This window comes from Ambystoma mexicanum, chromosome 6q, assembly GCF_040938575.1.
Source record: "Ambystoma mexicanum isolate Mex_15411 chromosome 6q, UKY_AmexF1_1, whole genome shotgun sequence".
NCBI classification, from domain to species: domain Eukaryota; kingdom Metazoa; phylum Chordata; class Amphibia; order Caudata; family Ambystomatidae; genus Ambystoma; species Ambystoma mexicanum.
In genome coordinates this window covers 1,385,653,689-1,385,677,198 of record NC_090937.1, presented here as the reverse complement: position 1 = coordinate 1,385,677,198, position 23,510 = coordinate 1,385,653,689, and the positions used below count along the sequence as shown (strand labels likewise).

The following is a 23,510-nucleotide window of genomic DNA, read 5'->3' as shown; positions in this document are numbered from 1 at the left end:
TCCTTGACGGAGATATTTTTCATATCACCCGTGCCCTAAAATCTAACTGTACATTGTTAGACACTGCAAATTGAAGTAAAGAACACACTTTCATTAACAATTATATTCCCCCCTTAATACAATGGATAACGAAATACCAGTGGCATGCAGACAAGACACGTTCGAGAACAATCTATATGCAACCTTATGCACAACAAAAAGACACCTATATTCAAAATCATTTCTTAAATTACAAGGATAAATGCATGATATTTAAATAAGAAATACACACCATTTCCATTAAACTTAGAAGAGACTCTTTGTTGTCCTGCCAGGTAGAATACAATTCATCTTCAGTGGGAAACTTGTCACATCCCACCTCCACTGTAAGTTCGAAACAGTTTGTGTGAAGATAACTGAAATCCGTCATCCCTGCCATAGAAAGTGTACAGAAAAAAACATTACATTAGAATTGAAAGTGAAGGGTCGTAAAAAGAGAAGCGCTACCATGAAATGCTGGGGGCTGATTCAAAGAAGTTAATAAGAGTGACTCTGACTTCTTCTTGTCTTACACCTGGGAACGGCTGTAGGAGTCACCTAAGGAAGTTATGTGGAATCAGGAGGGTTTCATTAGTAGCAATTCCAGAGTAAGGGGGACATTACAAGGTGGGTGGTATTGGTTAGTCTGGTGGCATTTGCCATCCACCCATTTCAGAGCTTGGTAAAATAGCTCAAGTGGTATTCCCAGTCACTGGTATTTCAAGGCAGACTATCAGAGAAAAAGGAAACAATTGTGAAATGTCCGAGTCCATTTTAAGTTTTTCAAATATTTTCCATGGGCCTATTGGAAGGGGTTGAGAAAGTGGGCATTCTTGATACCGTGTCTTTCCAGCGTTCCCATATAATGCGGAAAAGTGTCAGAAACAACCCATTTTGGCATTTACAAAAAGGACAGGGGTGGTATGTACCGAAAATATACCTCATCCATTCCAACCACCAATGCCTCAGTCCTGTATCTGATCCTGATGTCATGCAGATGCTACCCTCAAATTAGAGAATGATGCACTTAGCCAAGACCCCTCCACTCATTTGGGGAGGTCTGGCTTTAATTTGCTCAGTGGCTGCTAATTGCACCTCGATTCCACTGACACCATAACTTACCTTGTGAACTTTTCTTAGTTCGGTTTTAAATTGCAACCAATGAGGACATCCACATTTTGCTTGTTTATCGACCACCTGCTCATGCCTTAGCCAGTATTGCCTGTAAATGTACTCAACTTTTCTCAGATCTGGCTTTGGCCGCCTCGAAGCTTGTTCTTATGGGCGACTTTAAAAATTGTCCCAACAACACTAATGACCCCCATGCTAGTAACTTGATTGCTGCATTGGCCGATATAGATTTCTATTTACTTGGCCATCCCCCCACTCATTGTAAGGGAAATGCTCTTGATTTGATGTTCTCACTACATCTTTGATCAGCGTTTTTAATCGTTTTAATCCTTTGCCGGTGCTCCCATCTGAACATCATCTTCTTCCATTTCTTATGTTCCTTCCTCATCAGTTCCCTTTACTACCGAGGGTACAGCAGTCACATCACCGCTGGGGTAGGGTTGAGCTTTACTCAGTGGCTGACTATCTAATGGTCAGTACATCGCGTCATACTGAGACACACCATTTGGACCCTGTACGGCTTTACTTAGTGTTATGACTGATGTGTCAGATACACTGGCCCCAGTAAAGACCAACACCAGTCATGCTAAGCATTCGGCTGCCTGGTTTTCCTCTGATTTGAGAATGTGTAAACAAACGTGCCACCGTGCAGAACGCAAATATTGCTCTAATTCGAACTTTGCAGCCAAACAAACTAATAAACAGGCTCTTTTACGTTATCACGCTGTGATTACAGCAGCAAAATCGCAATTCTATGCAAACCATATTATATCTGTATCCTGTTCTGCACTCAAACTTTTTAGAGTTGTTAAGGAACTCTCAGCCCCCTCATTGCCGGCAGTCGATCCTTCATGTTGCCAAGCCGGTGTGATACCATTAGTACCTACTTCATGGAGAAAATGTGTAAGAGACGCTAGTCTCAATCTCAATCTTCAGTTTCTACTCAGGTTGAGTCATCCTCCAACTTTCGATGGCTCCCTGAAGCTGTTCAATTTTGAACCTGTCTTTGATGATATGATATGATAGTTTTTATATATAGCACCTATACACAATGGGCCTCTTTACACGGTAGGAGGTAACCATGGTGCAATTAGCACCATGGCTACCCCCTACCGCCTTCTGGGTCCGGGTAGGCGGTATGGGGATTTACAGGGTCATTCAGACCCTTGAGGACCCGGTAAGTCCCCATGCCAATTGCCATTCCCCATTCCCATTCGAGCCGCGATAGGGCTCAATGTGAATGGGGAAAGAGCTAATAACGGTACCGCTGCTAGCGGTACCGTTATTTGCTCTGAAGTCCCTCAGCGGGTCCCTTCCTTAATGTGTGGTCTGATCACACGTTAAGGACGGGATCCGCTGAGGGACCTTGTAGTAGGGGGATAAGGGGTTACAGGCACTGGTGCCCTTACCGGTGCCGGTAATCCCCTACCGCCTACCGTGTAATGAGGCCCAATGTGTTTCAAAGTGCTTCAAGGCAAGGGAGGGAACAAGGGAAAATGTGATGATATTCGTAAAGGCCATTAACAGTATGGATGTGATATTTAACAATTGTACTCGGGCTGACGACATTTCAGATAGTGCAAGAGCTAAGACATAGATAAGGAAGGGATGGGGAGAGTTGGAAGGAAATTGACATCATATTTGTTGGCAGTTGGCCGATGGCTGTTGGAGACTCGATATCTAACACTTTTTTGGAATTAAATGGCGATAAGACAGAGATTTTTGTGATGGCCACTTCTAACTCAACTGAGGCTTGGAACACTGAGTACTGGCCCAATTTAAGGGGGCTGTGTCCTGCCCCTAGTGCATCTGTTAAAAGCTTTGGGATCAAACCTCTACCTTCAGGCTCAAGAGAAGCCCAGATTTCATTGGTTTGCAACTCTGGCTTTTAGAAATTGAAACTCTTAAAAGATCCTTCCTTTTGTACCATCCGAGTTTCGATCCACAGTTGTGACTTCATTGATCATGGGTTCTGTTGACTACTGTAGCTGTATTAACTTTAAGATCTGTGCATTACCCATCGCACCATCCACCTATCGTGCACGCTCTATCTTCAATCTAAACTGATCTGGTGTATTCCCCACCAAGACCTTTGCTCTCAGCCTTGCAGATTCTATTGAAGTTGCAAGTTTTCTCAAAATGCGTATCGGAGGTCGTTCCTTCCCTGTCCCTGCTCCTTCATTATGGAACTCTCTCCCCTTCCAGCTTTGTAAAATCACTGATCATCTGAGTTTTCATAAAGCTCTTAAGACTTATCTATTTTAGTTGCTGTGACTTCATGATATCTTGGCTTCCAATCCAGGTCTCCCCATCGCTGATACCTATTCTAGTGCCTCTTCCTGACAAACCCTCACTGACATTCTCTTTTTCGTTCCTTCACCTGATCTATGAATAATAATTTAATTTGGCATTTATATAGCGTTATGAACCCTCAGGTATCTGAGCACTGCTTGTTATTACCCCCAGTGTGTGGTGCTCATTTATCGACCTTGGAAGGATGAAAGGCTGAGTTTGGGATTCAAACCTGTGTTAGCAAGCTCTGTACAGATGTCAAAGCGAGTGCTCTACTCGCTGTGCCACTTGACCCATTCATATGATCTCTGTGCTCTGTCCTGTCTCCTCCTCTTCCATTAATGGTGGCACCTGCTGGAAAGTCCTCATGGCTTTCTTTGACTCCTGCAGAGTCCTCATTAATGTCTACCTGAATGGCACTGGCATGGTGCAAGGCCCTCAGGCTAATCTCCTCCTCTTTGATAGGTGGTTTCCTCCCCGCATCAACTTCCTCTCATCTCCAGCTGTCCCCTACTCTCCTCCCTTGGCTACCCTGCCCTCATTTCTGTCAGGCTCTGCCCCATCTCTAGTTCCCTCCACACCTCCGCAGGGAGTTCCTCTGATTTGTAACACTCCCCGGAAGGGTTTTAAGGCTGGCAACTTCTTCATCTTTCCACTCTCAACTCTCGCTCGGCTGTCAAACACTCATCTGACATCTGCCACCTCCTCGAAGAACTTGACATGGATGTCCTTGGTCTTACCGATGCCTGGTTCACAGCTAGCTCTGTCACAAGTTTTGACACTCTGCTCCCTGACGGCTGCAAGATCCTCTCTGCTCCCAGATCCAACCAGCCTGGAGGGGGTGTAGCCCTCATCTATTCTGAGTGGATTCTAGCCTCTATCATCCCTACTCAGACTTACTCTTCTTTCGAATGCCTTGTCTGCAGCTCTCTCTCTCTCTCCTAGCCACTCTCTCACTATTGCTACTCTCTACCGGCCCCCTGGTCAATCAACCTCTTTTCTCTCCGAGTGGGCATAGCCCTCCTCCTCCCTCGTGTCCTCAACCACTCAACTCCTCCTCATTGGTGACCTCACTAGCCATCTAGCTTCTCCCTGTTCTTCATATGTGCCCTTTCGCAACCTCTGCAATTCACGCTTCCTCTATATCCCCCCCTCTGGCCCAACTCACTCCTCCGGTCACACACTTGATGTCTTGATCTCCTCTGGCTTCCCCCTCTCCATCCCTTTGAGTACTCCCCTCCCCTGGAGTGACCACTGCCTCCTCCCATCCCATCTCTCACTCTCTTCCCCCCAGACCAAGCCTACCCCAACACTGCCACCTACCTTCTCGGACATCCAGCCCATGAAGCGTGTGTCAGTTGAGGCTTTCGCTGCCACCTTTTCAGCGCCCCCTCCTCCTCTGGTTGACTCACACCCAGACACAGCCCTGTCCCTTCTCTACTCTTCTATTTCTCAAACTCTTGATGCTCTTACCCCTGTCATGAGGATCTGTTTGAAGGCCAAAGCCAAGTGCAATTCCTGGTATGACTCTGACCTAGCTACACTTAAACGTAAGTGTAGGACAGCTGAGAGGAAATGGAGGGCCTCTTGTTCATCCTCGGACAAACTGGCCTGCTGCCTGCTCCAAAGGCAATACCGACTCTCTGTACACACCAAGAAGAGAGTCCACATTCAAGTCTGTGTCTCTGCGCATCTAGTAACTCAGCCAAACTCTTTAAAATCTGAACGGAGCTGGCCAAACGTGCTGCAGTCTCCACTCCTCCTATTGCCTTCCAGGCTCTTTGCGATGCCCGAGCCTCTCACTTTATTTCTAAAACCCAGGACATCTTGTCCACCCTCTCCTCTGCTCCCACTCCTCTCCACTCTCTGTCTCCGCTTGCTGTACCTCCTGCAGCTACCCCCCCACACTCTTTCTCCTCCTTTCCTATTTTCTCTCCTGATGAAGTCGCTAGACAAGTCCGATCTTTGAAAGCCTCAATCAAACAGGTTCATCCCTGCTCCTCTAAAACCATCAAGGACCACATTGATACCCTCGCTCCAGCCCTTGCTGATTTCTGCAACCACTTCCTTGCCTCTGGATATTTCTGCTCCCCTCTGAAGCACTCTATTGTGCATCCTCTGCTCAAGAAACCGACAGCAGATCCTTCTTATCCAGCTAACTATCGCCCAATTTCCATTACTCCCTTTTTAGGAAAACTCCTGGGAAAGCTGGCCATCTCTCAGCTAATCCTTCATTCAGATTATGTTGGCACTCTCTATGACCACCAATCTGGCTTCAGAGCTGCCAGAAACACGGAAACTGCTCTCCTGAACATCCGTGAAGATCTGCTTTCCAACCTTGACTCTAACATTCCCTCTGTCTTCATCCTACTTGATCTCTCCTCTGCCTTTGACATGGTCAACCATATCACCCTGCTCAACTGTCTTCGTGACAACCTGGGTATCACTGATCAGGCTTTGTCCTGGCTGAACTCTTTCCTCTCTGATTGACCCTCCCAGGTACAACTTGGGTCCTTCCTTTCATCGATCTCCCTCTCTACCTGTGGTGTTCCCCAGGGGTCTAACCTCTCGCCCTGGCTTTTTAACCAATACCTGTCAACTCTCGCCTATTGCATCTTCATTTTCTGCTCTTCCAGTGTTATGCTGATGACATTCAACTCATGTTCAGGCTGCCCTCGGCCAAATCCTCTCCCTCCCTCATCTCTGATTGCCTAAACGCCATTCAAAATTGGTGTACTCCCAGCAAACATTGACTAAATGCCAACAAGACTGAGATCCTCCTCATCGGTTCACCTTCACCATCCTTTCCCCTCTCTCTCTGGCCGTCCTCCCTTGGGCCTCCTTCTACCCCTACCTGCGAGGCTACGAACCTCAGAGTCATCTTTGACTCCACACTTTCCTTCTCTGCCCACATTTCTGAAGTCTCTAAAAAGTCAAACTTCTTACTTCACCTCCTCAATGGCACTCTCTCTTTCCTCTCCTTCCCCCAGAAGCTCACTGTCTCCCAAGCTCTGGTTCTCTCCAGGTTTGACTACTGTAACAGCCTCTTTCTAAATCTACCTGCTTTCACTCTCCACCCTCTACAACTAATCCAGAACAGGACTGCAAGACTTGTCCTTGGCCTCAAGCCCTGGGATCATATCTCTCTAGCTCTGAAATCCCTTCATGTCTCCCATTGGATGCAAGGATTAAATTTAAAATCCTATTAACTGTCCACAAGGCTTTCTGGGGCCTGGGTCCAAAATACCCTCAACTATTCCTCGATCAATAACTCCACTCCTGAGCCCTTTGCTTCTCTACCTCAAATTCCCTCAGGGTCAGTCGTTTTTCAATGAAACGAGCTTGGGGTAGATCTCTGTCTTTGGCTGGGGCCTCCCTTTGGAACTGCCTCCCTGGCACCTTGAAACTTGAGGAGAACCATCTCCGGTTCCGGAAGCACCTGAAGACCTTCCTTCTAGCCTCCTTTGCCCCTCTTCTCCCCTGATGACCTGTAGTTTTTTTCTCTTTCTTGGCACCATGCACCTGGCCACCCTCTGTCCTTCTGGCCCAGGTACCTGCTTACCCTGACTCCCTCCAGCACTGCCTGCGGCCTACCCATTGCACTGGGATCTGTATCTTTACCCATACAAATCCCCAACTTTATTCTGCACTTATCAGATATACCCTATCTGACCAATCATGCACTTGCCACTTATTTATTTATTTCACTTATTATTTATTATTTTCTCTCCTCTGTTTTTTACTTTCCACTTTGCTCTCTTCCACGCACATTCCCCCTTTTCACTTCTTCATGCACTTGCACGTTCTTAATGTCACTGGGCCTAGTAAGATCGTCGTTTTCATATTCTTTTTTTTTTTATTCTGCCTTGTTCCCCTCCCTTTGCTTGGTCGCACTCTGAAACACTTGTGTACGAGCGTGATATAAATAAAATGTCATATCATGCATTGGTCCTCCTGACTCATTTTTTAAAGCCGAGATTCCCTTGGGGGATAGTTAGCGCTTTACAATAATACATACATGCATACATACATAAGTACAAGGGATAGTTAAAAAAAGAACTGTGAAGCAAGTTCCAAAGTTTACTACTGGAGGCAGTGTTATTGCTGGATTATTGGCATACCTCCGGGTTTGGTTGTATTAACAAATGCAATAATTAATCATGTATTACAGAAATATGCATTACATCGCCGTGCAGTGTACTTAGAAATGGGCAAGGAGGCATGTTTTGATTGTCTGGTAAACATGAAACTGTAAAACTATTTTAATTGGTCGACCAGTCTACGATGATTCCTTGCAGAGAGACATTAATCTTATAGCAGGCACCATTTGAAAAGCTACAGTATTTTTCTGCGGAGTTAATTGGCCAATACCTTTCACTTTTAATGATGTACTTGAATTTGAAATATCTGGAAGGTATATTTGAATTGCGTATACCTGTGCACAAATTTGTCTTCATAGTTCAAAAGAGATTCAATCATTATACAAAGTGATGCTAGGAGCCTTCTTATTGCATGACAAAACCTCTACTATCTTTTGAATGTGCAGATTAGGAATAGTATCTACAGGTTTATTTGAATTGTTTATTGGCAGACATTTTGGAATAAGATACGCAGAGTTGTTTGAACTTAGACTTGAGTAGCTCGTGATTTGATATGTAAAAGTAGGATTCCCATGGCTCTTTCTGGGGAGCTGTAAGTTTATCTGAATGAGGAGAACGTAAACCACCCTAAAAAAATACCTTTAAGTGTATTCACAAATGTTTACAGTTGACTGTATAAAGATTGGAGCATTCGAAGAATTACATTTTCAAGTAAACGTACTCCTGAAGAGGGCTATTGTATTCACTAAAGAGGTTACTATGAGTAATATTGACTTCCACGTGACTCCCATGTGACTCACTGGGAGAACTCAATCATATTTCAGAGTTACTCAGTGTAGCTTCTTTGGCAAATAGGGAAGCCTGCTCCAGGAGTAAGTCTGGGTGACGCATTCACTAGTTAAACATGACATGAGGCTACTCGGCAAAGTGCCCGACCTGACTCAGCCTTCCATTTCTTTCAGGTCGATAAATTAAATACCATTTAATTGGGTAATCAACCCACCTGTTATTATTATGTTTAAATGTGTGAGGTGGCTGCCATTACTCGGTGACTCTCTTTGTGTAGTGCCCCCAATGGAGCAGCATCTACACATCCTTTCCAAGATATCATGTTAAGCTACATTCGACTATTTTTGCAATCATTAGGGATATAAACTAGACATGTGCCAATGCACACAGGAACTCATACAATTAGAGAGCTGGCTGTTACGGTAACAGCAGAAATATAGAATACAAGTACCCCAAAGTCTTGAAGGATCATATACAACCATGTGTGCAACCCTAACAGTCTAAACCATCAGGTGAAAATAAAACGTGATGGGGAGGTGAACCTGTCGCTGAGTTGGTGACCTTGGAACACGGAGACAGAGCTTCTAATCTCAGCTTCAAAGTTTGACCAAAAAGCAAAGGTGTGATCCTGGGAAAATATGTTGCTCTTACTATGCTAGGTAACACACAGTTAAGTGTAACGACAATTTTCAAACTGCATGTTCCCCTCAGCCTCACTCCCAGATTTCTCCCTGATTTCTCCCTGTTGAACTCCATCTCACATACAAACACACAATTATATTCAGAGGCAAAGACACACACATGCACCCGCATACACACATAGGCCCTCATTACGAGTTCGGCGGTAACCATGCCGCTATTGGCGTCATGGCTGCCGCCGAAATCGCGTTGGGGTCCGGGTCAGCGGAATGAGGACTAACCGGGCCATTCCGAGGTCGGAAGGCCCGGGAATTCCTCCCTCTGAGGACCCGGACCCGGTCCTTTCCCATTCCCATTTCAGCCCCCATAGGGCTGAATGGGAATGGGAGAGGGAGCAAACAACGGGCCATTACGAATTGGCCCGTTGTTTGCTCCCTCTTCCCCTCGCGGGACCCGCTCTGCACGTCTGGTGAGACCAGATGTGCAGAGCTGGTCCCGCGAGGGGAAATCGGAATCGAGCGGTACAGCGTTGACGGCACCGCCACCTTTACCGGTGCTGTTAACCCTGTAATGCCCGACTCGTAATGAGGCCCATAGTCACCTGCACATACACGCACATGCACACACACCCACAGACACACGCACACACATGCACATACACTTGTAGAAGCACATTCACATGTTCACACACACACAAACACACACACAAGCTCATACTACTTCTCTATGAACAACATTCCCAGTTACGATGATTTGGATACACTAAGGGCCTGATTCATGGACTATTTTGCACAGTGCAATGTACTTTTCACTGGCGCAAAGTGACTTTGCACGGCAAAAAGACACTTTGCACTGTTCCATGAATCAGGGTAGAGCAGCACAAAGTGTATTTTTGCAGTGCAAAGTGACTTTGCAGCCAAAAAGACACTTTGCACTGTTCCATGAATCAGGATGTTTGTTGGCAGTGCAAAGTCATTTTGCACCAGTGAAAAGTACTTTGCACCATGCACAATATTCCATGAATCAGGCCCTTAATGTTTTCTCCAAAAGCCATTTCCATTCATATATTAACAACCTAAAATAATAATTGAATAATACAACTCTAACTAGACATCTTAAACATTGCAATATTATATGTATAGAGCAATACTTCTTTAGAAGTACTTACCTCCAGTGAAGCTGTACCACTCAGCTCCATTAATAATTCCTCCTTTCTCAGCAAAATTCCCGCCACATCTGGTGGTGGATGCAGCGGACATAACCGGGTGTGCGCTTGCGTATGTTTTCGCCAATAATTTAAAAACCTGCAAAATGCAAAGGATGCCTGGTTCACTAAAACCACTGACACGAAGTTTGAAACAGTACACACTCATTATAGTAGCATGACCATGCTTGCAATTGCCGAGGTTGGTAAACTCATACTGAGATTATCGTACACTGCTGTTGCCTGTCTTGCCTCCAACTGGTTGCTTAGTAAATATTTCTGTAGAGCAGAATCGTCTTGAAAATAGTTGGAGAAATATTGACAATGCACTTTGATTAAAAAACAATTCTTGAAAAAAATCAGCCTACAGAGTATAACTTGATATGATATGATGTGATGTGGCATTTATAACGCACATGTATACACGTTTTTCTTTGCGCGACAAGACCAGGAGGGGGAAAGAAAGGAAGGACAACATAACGATCTTGCTTGACCTTGTGTCATTCAGATCGCGCAAGTGCGGGGTAATGGGAAAGGTAGAAGTGCCAGGTGGGAGGCGATGGGGGAAGTGCAGTTAGCGCACAAGTGCAGCCAGCGGGTGGCTCATAAGTGCAGAGAGAAGGGACTGTAGGGTTGTAGATACAGACCCTTAAGTGCTGGGGAGCCCGGAGGCAGAGCAAGGGCAACTGGACATGCAGGAGCCTGGGACCGGGTTCAGAGGATGACCAGGTGCCCAGTGCGCTGAGCAGTCACGTGAAGTAACTCAAATTGCAGAAACAAGGGAGGTCATCTGACCATTAAACAAGCAGCATTGAAGTTATCACACAGGGAGAGAATTCATCTTGTAGGTGACTGGGGTTGAACGCATTGTTCACAGGAATGAGAAATTGGTTAACAAAATAAAGGCAATACGTATGCATGTCGATGCGGTGATAATTTCTGAAAACTTCAGGTGCTCACAATCACTTTATGGAACGGATTCTTGGGCAAGAGAAATCATCGATAAAGGAGAAAAACCAAAGAAACGTTTTTTGTTAAAGCAACAGACAGTAGAAGGAATGTAGTCTGGCAGAGCAGCATCACACGTGGATAACATTACAAGAGAAGCTCTAATAGATCTGTCAGAAGCAAACAAGATGAAAGAAAACAAGCTAGGCACAAATGGCCTGAAAGTGATTATGAGAGGAGATCACAAGAGCACGTGGCTAATGAGGACAACGCAGCGCCCGGTGACAGCTCATCTGTTAGCAATATCAGAACGTTGTGCTTGTGTGACACACCAAAGCACATGTAACTGGCGAACCTGTTTCCGCTATATTTGTTGCCACTTCTGGCCATAAAACAAGCAGTGTTGCTCTTCTCTTTAGAATCCCGGCATACCTGCATCCCTGTACTTTAATGTCCCTTTCTTTGTACATACATCCAATGCTAGTGTCTGAAACCTATGGCTGTGTGCTACTAAAGTTCTGGAAGTGCCTTGGCTACAGGGCCCCTTCTCAAGTTCAAGGACTACTGAGAGTCTGTGTTAATTCTTTGTAGTTGAAGTGTTGAAAGTTGGTCTCAACTGCATAATTACCCAGTGAGACATAAGTGGCTTTACCTGAAACAGCTGATGGGGTAATGAGAGTGCATTGATGGAAGGTAAATGCAGTGCTTAAATCGCATCACTGCCCAAGGCCTTATTCATTCGATGTAAGTAAGTAATTGTTCATCAGATGAGCAGGGAAGAAAAGCAGACGGATTAGTGGCAGTCTGGCCTGATGTGAGCAGCATTTCCTATAAAGGCATAATGGCGGGGTTTGTGACAAGAGCACCCATGCTGGAACATAGGCGAGACACTGCAAATGATCAAATGTCGTTCGCATTATTTTTTAAATAAATTCCCTTTATCAATGCTCTCAAACATGTGTCCATAGTTTACTGTTGCAGTGCAAGAGGAAGTTAACATTCTTAAAAGACAAAGCCATTTTCATTTTCTGATTAAAGATGTTACTGATTCAACAGTGTTGTGGGAGATCTTCTACTGAGAACGAGCATGGTTCAAGTAACATGTTTTATGTACTATCTTCCCCTCAGAAGGGTCTGCAACCCACACTCTTGTTCAATTTTTAAGACATGGGGCCCGATTTGAACTGCTGAAAAGTGACTTTGCGCTGCCGACACAAACCCTGATTTGTGTAACTGTGCAAAGTGCATTTTTGCAGTGTAACAAGCAGAGGCGTTGCTAGGTGGGGGCTATAGCCCCTGGTCTTTTGGTTGTAGCCCCGGATAGAATCTCAGGAGCTACAGCCAAAAGGCGAGCTAGCCCGGAGTCTCAACAGTTCTGACATTAGCGTAGCCCCAGCACTTTTCCAGACCTATCAACACCCCTGGTAACAAGGTTAGTGCATAATGCGTTTTAACGTAAAAAATGACTTTGCACAGACTTTGACCTGCAAAAATACACGTTGCACAGTTCCATGAATCAGGGTCTGTGTCGGCAGTGAAAGGTCTGCTTTCAACAGTGCAAAGTCACTTTGAACCGTGCAAAAATTAAACCATGAATCAGACTCTTGGGGTTTAACCCTAAGCAACCCGGGGGAATCCAGACATGGAGCCTTGCTCACTGTGCCTTAGAGAACTGTGAAGGGTCAGTGAGCTAAAACGTGATTATAGACACTCCTGAGTAGAAGGAACTCTATAGAACAGCTTATTTGAATCATGTTCAATCTGAGCCGAGGGGATCCCAGACTCTTGTGAAATGTGTAATACCTGGGGTTCCACACTAAGTTACCAGGGGTAATCCAGACGTGGACCTCTTCCTCACTGTGCCTTAGAGAGGCTCAGCTTCTCCACACTGAGGAGGCCCAACGGTATCACTACCAAATACCAAAAGAAAGAAAAAAAGAATATAAGGTTACTGCGCATTTCATAGTAAAGGAAAATCTCTGTTATAATGCACGTGCGGATTAGGGGTTTGGGGGGTTGTCCCCCACCCCCCTTATGCTGATAAAGGGTTCAGGGGTTGAGGGGTGTCCCCCGCAGTTGCAAGGTTGGGATTGAGCTATTCTACTATAGATCTGAGGTCTATATGATCACTACGCACCTGGCTTTTTGCATTCTGAATTTCCTTTTGCTGTGCTTTCAGGCACTCAGTGATCACATAGATCCGGCCCAACAAGACTGAAACACGTGTCTGGGGTTGCTGTTGGTACTTTTGTTCAGAGGAGAATTGCCTAGCATTTTGGTGCTGGACTGCCCGTGTGGGTGGGACCAGACTGATAGGCAAATGGATATTTCTCCTCTGTGACGGGTCAGTGAGCTAAAACTTGTTTGTAGACCCTCCTGCGTGGAAGAAATGTCATAGGGCTCTTCGCTCATCTGCCTCCAAGTCCCTCAGGGTCAGTCACTTCTCCAAGAAACGAGTGGGTGGTCGAGCTCTCTCTTCAGCAGGGGCCTTCCGCTGGAACAGCCTTCCTGCCTCCCTGAAACTTGAGGAGAACCATCTCGCGTTCCGGAAACACCTCAAAACCTTCTTCTTGCTTCTGCTTTCTCGGCATCTCTACCCTGCTGAAATTCCTGGCTGAAACTGCACTGGTTACCTGGCAACCCTTTCTGATGCCTCGCTTTGCACACCTGCCCTGCCCCCCTGGCAACCCGTCGCACCTGGGGACTGTTTTCTGTATCCCTACAGTCCCTTACCAGCACTTATTCTGCACTTACCCTGCACTTGCCACCATCTGGCCGCTTTTATTTATCTTATTTATTCTTTTATCCCTTGCACCACACTTTTCCCCTCTCCCTTCCCCCAGATACTTGCCCTTTCTCCCTACCCATGCACTTGCGCTATCTGATTGGCACCTGGCCTAGTAGGATTGTTGTCTGTTTCCCACTGTTTCCCCTCCCTAGCCTCGTCGTGCCCTGAAACACTTGTGTATGGGCGCGTTATAAATGTCATATCATATCATATCATATATCATAGAACAGGTCATTTTAACCATATTCGTTCCCAGTGGAGGGGCCTCCACACTCTTGTTAAATAAAGAGATTACTGTGGTGGGTAGCCATCCTCTCTGTAGAATCGCTGCAGGAGATACGAGGGCTTGTTGGCGTGAGCACTGTTCCTTATGAAATATCAGAATTCCAGGGAAAGATGGAATGGAAACAGGTGGCAGAACAAGATAGATTAATAAAATATCTGAATCACTGGCTGAAAGGGTGAAAGGTGAGGAAGGACAAGGGATTAACAAGGTTGGCGTCATTTGGGGATAATGAGGGTGTCCATGGTAAATATTCCAGGAACCTCTCAGGGCCATTCAAGGTACAAATCAATGACCAGAAATGAGAGTGTTTTTTAGGTGAAATCAACAAACATTTAATTGCCACACGTACAAACGCTTCTCACTGTGGACTTTGCCTGGATGTGAATCGCAATAGCAGGGTCTTTGCAAAGGACTCTCATGTTATGTGCGTGTCTCCAGCAGGGATCTAGAACCTTACGTATGTGTATGGGTAGTTGATGACATGATGATAATGAAATGGGAGAAGAGGATAACAGGATGGGTAACATGTGGTGAGATATGATCGTAACACGGGCGGGCCGGCTCAACCTCTAGATGTGGAAGATGGTTAGGGCGGGGCAGGGGCGTGCAGTGCAGATCAATTCATTGTCCACTGGCCTGGTACAGGGATGGGGAAGGCATGTGTGTACAGGCACGTTAAAAATACCAAATCATATTATATCATGTCATATCATGTAGCAATGCACTCGATCTGAGGAACAGGAGATTCGAGTTGATTCAGCTCCATTGGGATTTGCTCCTCAATAGCTTTTCCTAGGATTACACTAAGAGGTAGAACTGAATAACAGGGCAGCTAAATATTCCCATTCTCGGAGGACAGCAGGGGTTGTACCAGCGTATTACAAAGCAATGAACCTGCACAAATGATGGGAACGAATTACAAAGAACCAGGCGTCCCTTTTGTTTCAAAAGTTCAATACTGTATATCAAAAGGTGTCTGTAGTTAGTAAACGCGAAATATTGAGGCGAAAGCCTTTCTATAGTACACCTACATCAATTCAGAAAAGTGTCAATTAAAAACGTTTCCCACAGAATTTCAAACAGGTTAGAAAAATAGCAGACATTCCCAACAATTTAAAAAAATATTTGGAGGAGAGGTTTCCCTTTGAATGTCCGTTTGAGAGTTTCATCACATAGTAGTGCTCTGTGGCGTTGAACCCTAGGTTTAGTAGTCCAACTACACAGGTGTATGATATGATATGGCATTTGTAACACACCTATACACAAGTGTTTCAAGGCACAACGAGGCAAGGAAGGGGGAACAGAGGGAGGACAGAGACAACGTTCTTACTAGGCCAAGTGACATTGGGCAATGGGAGGTGGGAGGGGAAAAGTGTCAGGGGAAAGAGAAGGGGCAGTGCTTTACATGGGATCAAAACAATAACAAGAAGTGTGTTCAGCATGTGGCAGGTGCACGGGTAAGTGCAGACAGCATGTATCCAAAAGTGCAGATAGGGGACTGTAGGATTACAGATACAGACCCAAGTGCAAGGGTTGCCGGGAGACAGTGCGGGTGTGCAACTGGGGGGCAGGGTCCTGGGCCCGAAATCAGGGTAGCCAGGTGACAAGTGCAGTATCAGACATGAAATCAGAAGAGGAGAGGAAGAGAGAAGGCAGAAGCAAAGAGGAAGGGCTTGAGGTGCTTCCGGAACCGCAGATGGTTCTTCTCAAGTTTCAGAGAGGCAGGGAGGCTGATCCAGATGGAGGCCCCAACCGAAGAAAGAGATCTACCACCAACTTGTTGCTTGAAGAAGTGACTGACCCTGAGGGGGTTGGAGGTGGAGGAACAAAGAGCTTGAGTAGGAAGGTATTTACGAAGAGAGCGTTAGAGGTATTGAGGACCCAAGCCCCAGAAGGCTTTGTGGAAAATGCAGAGGGTCTTGAACTTAATCCTTGCAGCCACTGGGAGCCAATGCAGAGATTTCAGTGCTGGAGAGATACAATCTCTGGGGTTGAGGCCAAGGACAAGTCTCACAGTCCGGTTCTGGATGAGTTGCAGACGGTGGAAAGTAGAAACAGGCAGATTTAGAAAGAGGCTGTTGCAGTAGTCCAGCCTAGAGAGAACCAGTGCTCTAGAGACAGTGAGCCTCTGGGGGAAGGAGAGGAATGTAAGAAAACCTCTAAAATTACTGAGGTTTTCTGTGCTCAACGGCCACATTTTCCAGTGGGGTTTCCTGACCTGTTTTTTCAAAGCAGCATGGATCTAAACCTGTCTCTACCCTTTCTGCCTCGCGTCCCATTTGGATTATTGGGGGGAAAGCTGCTGTTTCCATCACTGATCGGTACCAGAGTACAGTCCTCCCCTGGCTGCATAACTGATGTTTGGTGTAGTAAGACCTTTAAGATGTATTGAGCTAGATATTCTCCATACATTCCAATCCTAAGGGACATATATGCTTTAGAGCAAATTCCTAATGGCTGCATCGACTTTCCTCCCTGGGGAATGTTTGAGAATAATGTTCTTGCCATGGCAGGGATAGAAAGAACTATAATGTGTGCCCATACATGAGCCAGGATGACTGCTCTTTCCTCATGTTCAAGGTTTCTGCATTTAGAAGTTTGTTGCCCCGCATGTCTGATGGCTTTGTGGAATCCTAGCCTCTGATACTGCTCAGGTTACTCCATTCTGCATCATTGATTCCAGCTCCTTGCTGGACATACGCAGACCAAGAGAGCGATATCGCCTGTGCATGCTTGGCTGCCTGCTACCGTCTATGGAAGGTGTCGACCATCCATGGCACCACACAAGTGAGAGGGCGGAACACGAGGAAAGGGGCTCCAGTGGAACCTCCTGTCCCTTCCGGCCTTAGCAACACACTTCTTGCAGCTGTCCATATTTTCAGCGGAGGCCAAGAAGCAGGTGAATGCACCAAAGACACATGTTCACTCTTACATGTTTTCTTAAGAATGTTCAATCTGGCAGGACAAAAACCTGTGTAGGCCCTTGATGATCTCATCGCCTACATGGTCACCACTTCCCAGCCAGTGTGTTTTCACTGCCACCGCAGACCTGGGCCACGCTAATCATCGCAGTGGCTCTTAGTCAGTATGGGGGTCTACCGCAGTTGCCAGCCTCTTTGACTTCATACAGACAAACAGCCCTGAATAAAACACTGCAAAAGTCTCTCATGACAACAACAAAACGAAACACAGAGCAAGTGTTTTATGGGTGGGTCGTGCAGTGTCCGATTCCGTTCCAGGGGGCGGTGTGCAAAGATTTGTCCTTGCAATATGGGTCTGCCCCCAGTCCAGGAGGCCCCTTCCTTGAGAACTGTGATGAGTGATGGAGACATAGATGTAATAGCTTCTGGCCCAGTCGGGGACCCTCCTGAATATGAACAGGCGGGCACATCCTTCCTTTCTGGGAACCTGGCCTATGCTGTGCATTGATTCCCCTAGATTACTCTGTGGCCCTTTATATTGTACCCCGCAGCTTTCACCTCAACCATCTTCAGTCATCCAGAAGTCACGGACGATCCGTGCTCCGCTGGCAGTCGCGACCACTTAACAGAAGCCACACCAACAGGTAAAGCTCAGCCCCTCCCCTCAACAGCCAGCACATTATTCAGTCTATACGATCCCACTCACAACAGTCCTTGATATCTCCAGCACGCGCTCCCACACGCCTGCTGATGACACTTGGCTTTCTTTCAGAATATTAGAAGCTCCCAGAGAATATTCGCTCACAGACACTTTCATCCACCGGGTGCAAGGAGACGTGGACAAACTCACCAATTCTGCCACAAAGGTTTATTACAACTAGGGTAAAATTCTGCTCCCCATTAGCACCTGGGGCTGGGGGCGCAGCCAATCTGATTCCTTGCTATGCAGCCTGATACTCCCGAGCTCACCCCACTCAGCCCACATTCCATGGAACCCGTTGGCTGCCCACCCCGCCTCACTCGGCCATCTTCTAAACACCCACCCTTTCCTTTTTTTTATTAATCCCAACCCCCCCTCCCTGACCCCACTTACCTGATTGTGACGACGGTGTTGCCTGCCACCGTAGCAGCAGCTTCCCTGGATAATTGGTTTTCCTGTCTCCACGGTAATAGAAGAGGGGCTCCGTATGGAGTCCCGCCTTCTACAACCATGGCGGCCATCTTGGTAAAGTCTTTTCATTCATTGAACGGGATGCCGTGCGCATCCCGTTCAATTAATGAAAATACATTTCTTTCAGCACCCCGGGTGGTTACCGCTTTGGTAACCCGGGGTGCTAATGGTGTTAGTATCCCATTCTACCGTGGAACGGGTTACTAACCCCACATTGTAGGATCCCTGCTAGCACCCACTTCACAGGAGGCCCTGCAAGAATCAAGGGTGTTACACCTTTCCCATCCTCTGTCAAATGGCTACTTTTTGTTGTTGATCCAAATATCAATGACCGAAGTCAGACACAGGGACGCTTCCTATTATACACAATGCCGCGTGCAGCATTTTCTTTGGGGGAATCCAACGTTTTAACTTTGGCAACACCCGAAGCAAATGTGGAATCTGTCACCAGAAGGTGCTGCCACTTAGCCTTGAACACGTGGGTAAGTTCTCTAGGGCTTCGAGGCGCTGGATATATGCTTCTAGTTCAAATGAAATTTGTCTCAAGCTGTTGATTCTTTGATATTTTTCTGATTCGTAGGGTTTACCGGCCGCTCCTTCAGGAAAATCCCATGATTCCTGCAAGTTATAAATAGGATATAAAATCAGTACAATAGAGGAACGTGAACATGCCAAGTCCAATTCTAGCACAATCCTGAAGTAAAGCTCTCCTCTGCTCTTGAGCTACATCCGCGCTATACAAGTGGATTGTATAGATGTATATGACGTGATCGCCAATGCTTACTAGATGGCGTTTCATGGTAAATTTTGTTTATCGTCCCTCCCAAGGTTGTGCCTTAATGGTGGGGGTTGCATCAAGGAATCCAGGAAATAACGCTCAGCCGGACACAGCAACGGCCCCAACGTTTCTTCCATGCACAGAGCAACGCCCTTCCCCCTACATTTCATTACAAGGACGTGTTATTTCGTTTAGCAAATAGGACAATATATCCCAATTTTCAGCGAAGGAAAAGTACGGCTACTCTCTTTAAATGGAAAAACAAAGAGGACCTGATTTACAAAGTGTTTTTCAATGATAACGCCTTTGATAAAAACGCATTTGCAAAACCGGCACAGGATCAGTTGGCAGTTCAAATTCCACTCAAAATCAATTTGAAAGAAGTTCGCGTGATCATTTAAAGAAAATATGGCAACACTGCCACCTTGTGTTAGAAAGTACTTCAGCACCATATTCCGTTTCATCGTTCAGTTCTATTTTGCAGACTCTCGAGCATGTGACTATTACTTTCCACAATTAACTCCAAATCTATATCTAAAACATAATGATGCAATAACCGACACAGCTAGCGGCACAGGAACACACAAGTAGCACGTTTACGATTGATCTTCTAATACCGTTATTGTAGTTCTCCAAAATTACATAGCTTAGTTTGTTGTTTCCCATTAGAAGTAATCCGAATTCTGGCGGGCTTTGTCCCCCATTCAGAGATTCGCATGAAGAAAATGCACTTCTCTTATGGAATGAGTATATGCTGTCAGAATGTGTATCGTCCTAATTTCGAATTCTGACATTCTCTAAAATCACGATTTGTACTTCCATGCAGTGAAGGCGCAACGCAGAGGCAGCTCCTGTTATGTGCATCGCCTCTTGGCAGTGTGGGTCCTGCACTGACAAAGGGTGGGGTTGTGAGAGGGTTAACTGGAGCAGTTGGAGTAGAGCAAAGGGCGTCCGGGGGGAACACGAAGCTTTTCCCCCCGGGGTATTTTGGGCGCTGCACAGGCCAACGAGCTGGCCTGCGCATAGCGCGCCCACAAGGGTATTTAAGGGGTTAGGGAAGGTTCGGGAGCAGGCGACGGTTACGACAAGCGTTTATCAGGTCGCCTGCTCCCGAGTCTTCCCTGCGTTGGGGCCTAGGTTGAGCGTTTGGGCCTGGAGTTTTGGCGGATTAGTAGAGGTGAGGTAGGGTTTTTGCAGGTAGTGGGGGAGTTTAGGTATCATGTTAGGGAACGTTATTACACATTTTAAAATTATATAAATTAGCCTGGGGTACCGTAGATAAGGTACCCCCCTTACTGCATTAGTTGTGCAGTCTCCTTATCAGTGTCCGTTAGAGTGGGGAGGGAGGGTTTTCTCCAACCCAGACCTGCACGTTGTGCAGCTCGTCGGAGAGGGATTCCCGGGGGTGGGGGACCCAGCGGCTCCAGGTCAGTTTGTGGGCCACAGGATTAGGAGGGGGCAGCTGGCAGGGGGTATCTTTAGGGTCGGTGGCAGGTTTGGTTAGTTGAAGGCTGGGGTCGCAGTGAGGACGAGCGGGCAGACGTCTTGCTTTCTGCCGGGCGATTTGTCTTTGAGACGGTGTGCACACGGTGTGGTGCAGCGTCCACCAGGGGGCAGTGTAGAGCCCTTAAAGGGCTGCACACTATTTACAGTAGAATAGCAACGCTGTTTTTCTCTGCGTGTGCTAGAACTCTGCGTATTAGTTAATTGACGCGGGCAAGCAGGACAGTAGGTTATTTGATGGTTAACCCGCTTGGGTTTAGCTGCTATCTGGGGTTTGGGGGGCTATTAAAAAAATATATATATTTTAATATATAATATTTTGGTTAGCAATTTACATTTCATAGTAATAGTTGCAGGCATTGTGGGGCCTTTCTGAGATTATCAGGCCGGTTAACTCTTTAAGGGGGAAAAGGTTCTGGGTCCAGTTTTTGATTGGGTGTGGGGGGCATTGGCAATTACCTGCCCCACCCCAGTTCTCCCTAGGAAGAACTCACCAGGGGACAGTTGTTTGGCTTGGGGGTCTTTTTGCAAAGGGCAGGGCGGTGCGCAGGTGAGCCTTGCAGTTGGACTGTTGGGCAGGAGCTGCAGGGATATATATATATATTGGCACCCAGTCAGAGTATTGCTGGGCACCATGGTGGGTCAGGGTGCAAACAAGAAGGGACTGCTGGATGCCAAGGCCCTGAGGGAAGTTTTAGAGATCATTAGCAGTGCATCCAAAGCCTAGCTTGAAGGGCCTGTGGGGGAGGTTACGGGTGAAGGGGAGGACGGTGGAGGAAGGCTGCAGTGGAGTGCAGCAGCAGATGGGCTCTCGCAGCAGTGGTGGCTTGTAGCCCCGCGGTAGGTAGAGGGGAGGTATGGGAGTCGAGAGGCAGGAAGATGAGGAGGGAGACTGACAGGAGAGCGTCCAGAGGGGAGTGCAGTTAGGAGAGGGGTCAGGAAGGGGTTTGGGGGAAAATGACCAGGTGGATGAAGGGGTTGGTAGGAGTTTGCAAAAAAGTCCAGGGAAGGTGGGGTGAAGGTGGGGGTGACGGGGTGCAGAGAGGAGCAACAGGGCAGAGGGGCAAGGGAGGAAAATACCTGCAGAGGAGTGTGGTGGGAGGAGGAGAGAGCAGTCCCCTCGATTAGTGAGGTGAGGAAGGGGTGCGGAATGGCCCTACCGGCTAGGAGGATTTCGGACAGAGGGCACAGAGCAGCCCCTGCTATTTCAGAGGTGGAATGTGGAGAGGGTTTAAGAATGGCCCAGCCACAAAATTTGCGAGGACAGTCTAGAGAGCGCACAGCACGGCCCATAGCGAGGAGGACCACAGGGTAGAGGAGAGGACCCCTCGGCTGAGAGAAGAGGACCAGGAAGGGGTTTCTGCCACCCTGCCAAGAAGATGCCGATGGAGTGGTGGGGCACACGCCCCAGGCTCACAAGAGGAGGATCTGCCCGGCCCGAGCATGTGCTCGCAACAGCAATGGTATTACATGGGTGATGATAATGGGGTGGAAGAATACGTGGGGCAGTGGGAGGATGAAGGGTACAGTGGTGTAAGGAGGAGGGAGTGGGCGAGAAGGGGCCTAAAATTGGAAAGGGAAAGACAGGAGCAAGGGGGTCGGGGGGTAAGAGGTCGGGGGGGATAACTGGCTGGGTTAGACTGTTGACATGTTTTGTCCCCGCAGCAGGAGCTCAATAAGGAAGGAGATAAGGAGCATCGGAGTGGAGACCAGGCTGCAGACGGGCGATGGCATGGCAGAAAGAGGTGAGCGGGATGTGGGCTGGTCAGCAGCATGGCAGAGGTTGGGGCCAAGAAGGGAAGGGACAGGGTTGAAATGGGTGAGGAGTGAGATTGGTGTTCAGGCTATGGGAGCCTTGGTGGAGAAAAAGGAGATTTCTTCGGTGGAGGTGCAGACAGAGAGGGTGATTGAACCCTTGGCACCCAAGGTACAGGCTACAAAGTAGAAAAATGCAGAAGGAAAGGGCAAGTAGAAAAGGCTACCATACATGGGTATTACAAAACCCCTGGGAGCACATTTGATGACAACAACAAAGGATACAATATGAGCAGGAGAATTTGTGGACGTGTTCAAGCTGCTTCATAGGGAGGTGAGAGCAAAAGTGGGTTCTAAAGAGGAGGAGAGGGAGCTGGCCTCACGTCCAATGGTGCCAGTGACAACCGAGAATTGGACGTTGGCTTTTATTGTCTATGCGAGTGTCTATTGTGAGAAATTTCCAGAGAGATGTGTGGCTCTTTTGAAGTACATGGACGTGATTAGAAAGGCATTCACGAGTTTTGGGGGCTTTGCGTGGGTGTGTTATGATGAATAATTTAGGGCAAGGATGGTTGAGGACAGCCGGGCGATCTGGGGTGAGATAGATATGGATCTCTAGCTGCAGTGGATGGCACAGGCGAGGCCAGGCCCGACATTGCACACAGCGAGTGGTTTGCCTGTGTCTTTCCAGCCCTTTCTTGGTTGTCCCGCCCACGAGGGGGTGGGAGGAGGAGGAGGCAGAGGGCCAGCCTAAGCGGCATGGTGGGCCTTTAATAAGGACGGCTGAACAAGGACGGTACGTAGACATGAATGCAGTAAGTGTGCGGGGAGGCACCCAATTACTCAGTGTTTCCAGCAGGGAGACAGGGGGAGGGGGCGAGGAGCAGGCGGGGGTTGTTGTGGGGAAAGGCTTTTACTCCAATTAATGTGGAGGTGTTGGAGAAGTGGCTTGAATTTTGGGGTCACAGATTTTGGTAAATGGTTTTCGTTATGGTTTTAGGTTGGGTTATCGTGGTACAAGGGTGCGGAGTGGCGCGGAGAATTTGAAGACCATCAGGGAAAATGTGGAAGTGGTAAGAGAGAAATTGGGCAAGGAGATAGCAGCGGGTATGGTGGTAGGGCCATTTGCTGATCTGCCAGGGGATTTAGTGGTATTCCCACTGGGTGTTGTACCCAAGAAGGTTCCG

The 23,510-nt window shown here is 47.2% G+C and overlaps 1 protein-coding gene across 1 annotated transcript in view; it reads right to left on the bottom strand.

Moving 5' to 3' along the window:
• Positions 1–23,510, bottom strand: part of CPZ (carboxypeptidase Z) — a 435,147-nt gene that overhangs the window by 58,451 nt on the left and 353,186 nt on the right. The window contains exons 8-9 of the mRNA XM_069632030.1: positions 10,138–10,273; positions 272–411 (exon numbers count right to left, since the gene is read on the bottom strand). Of these exons, the coding sequence (XP_069488131.1) occupies positions 272–411; positions 10,138–10,273 (276 nt within the window). The remainder of the gene's footprint in view (positions 1–271; positions 412–10,137; positions 10,274–23,510) is intronic.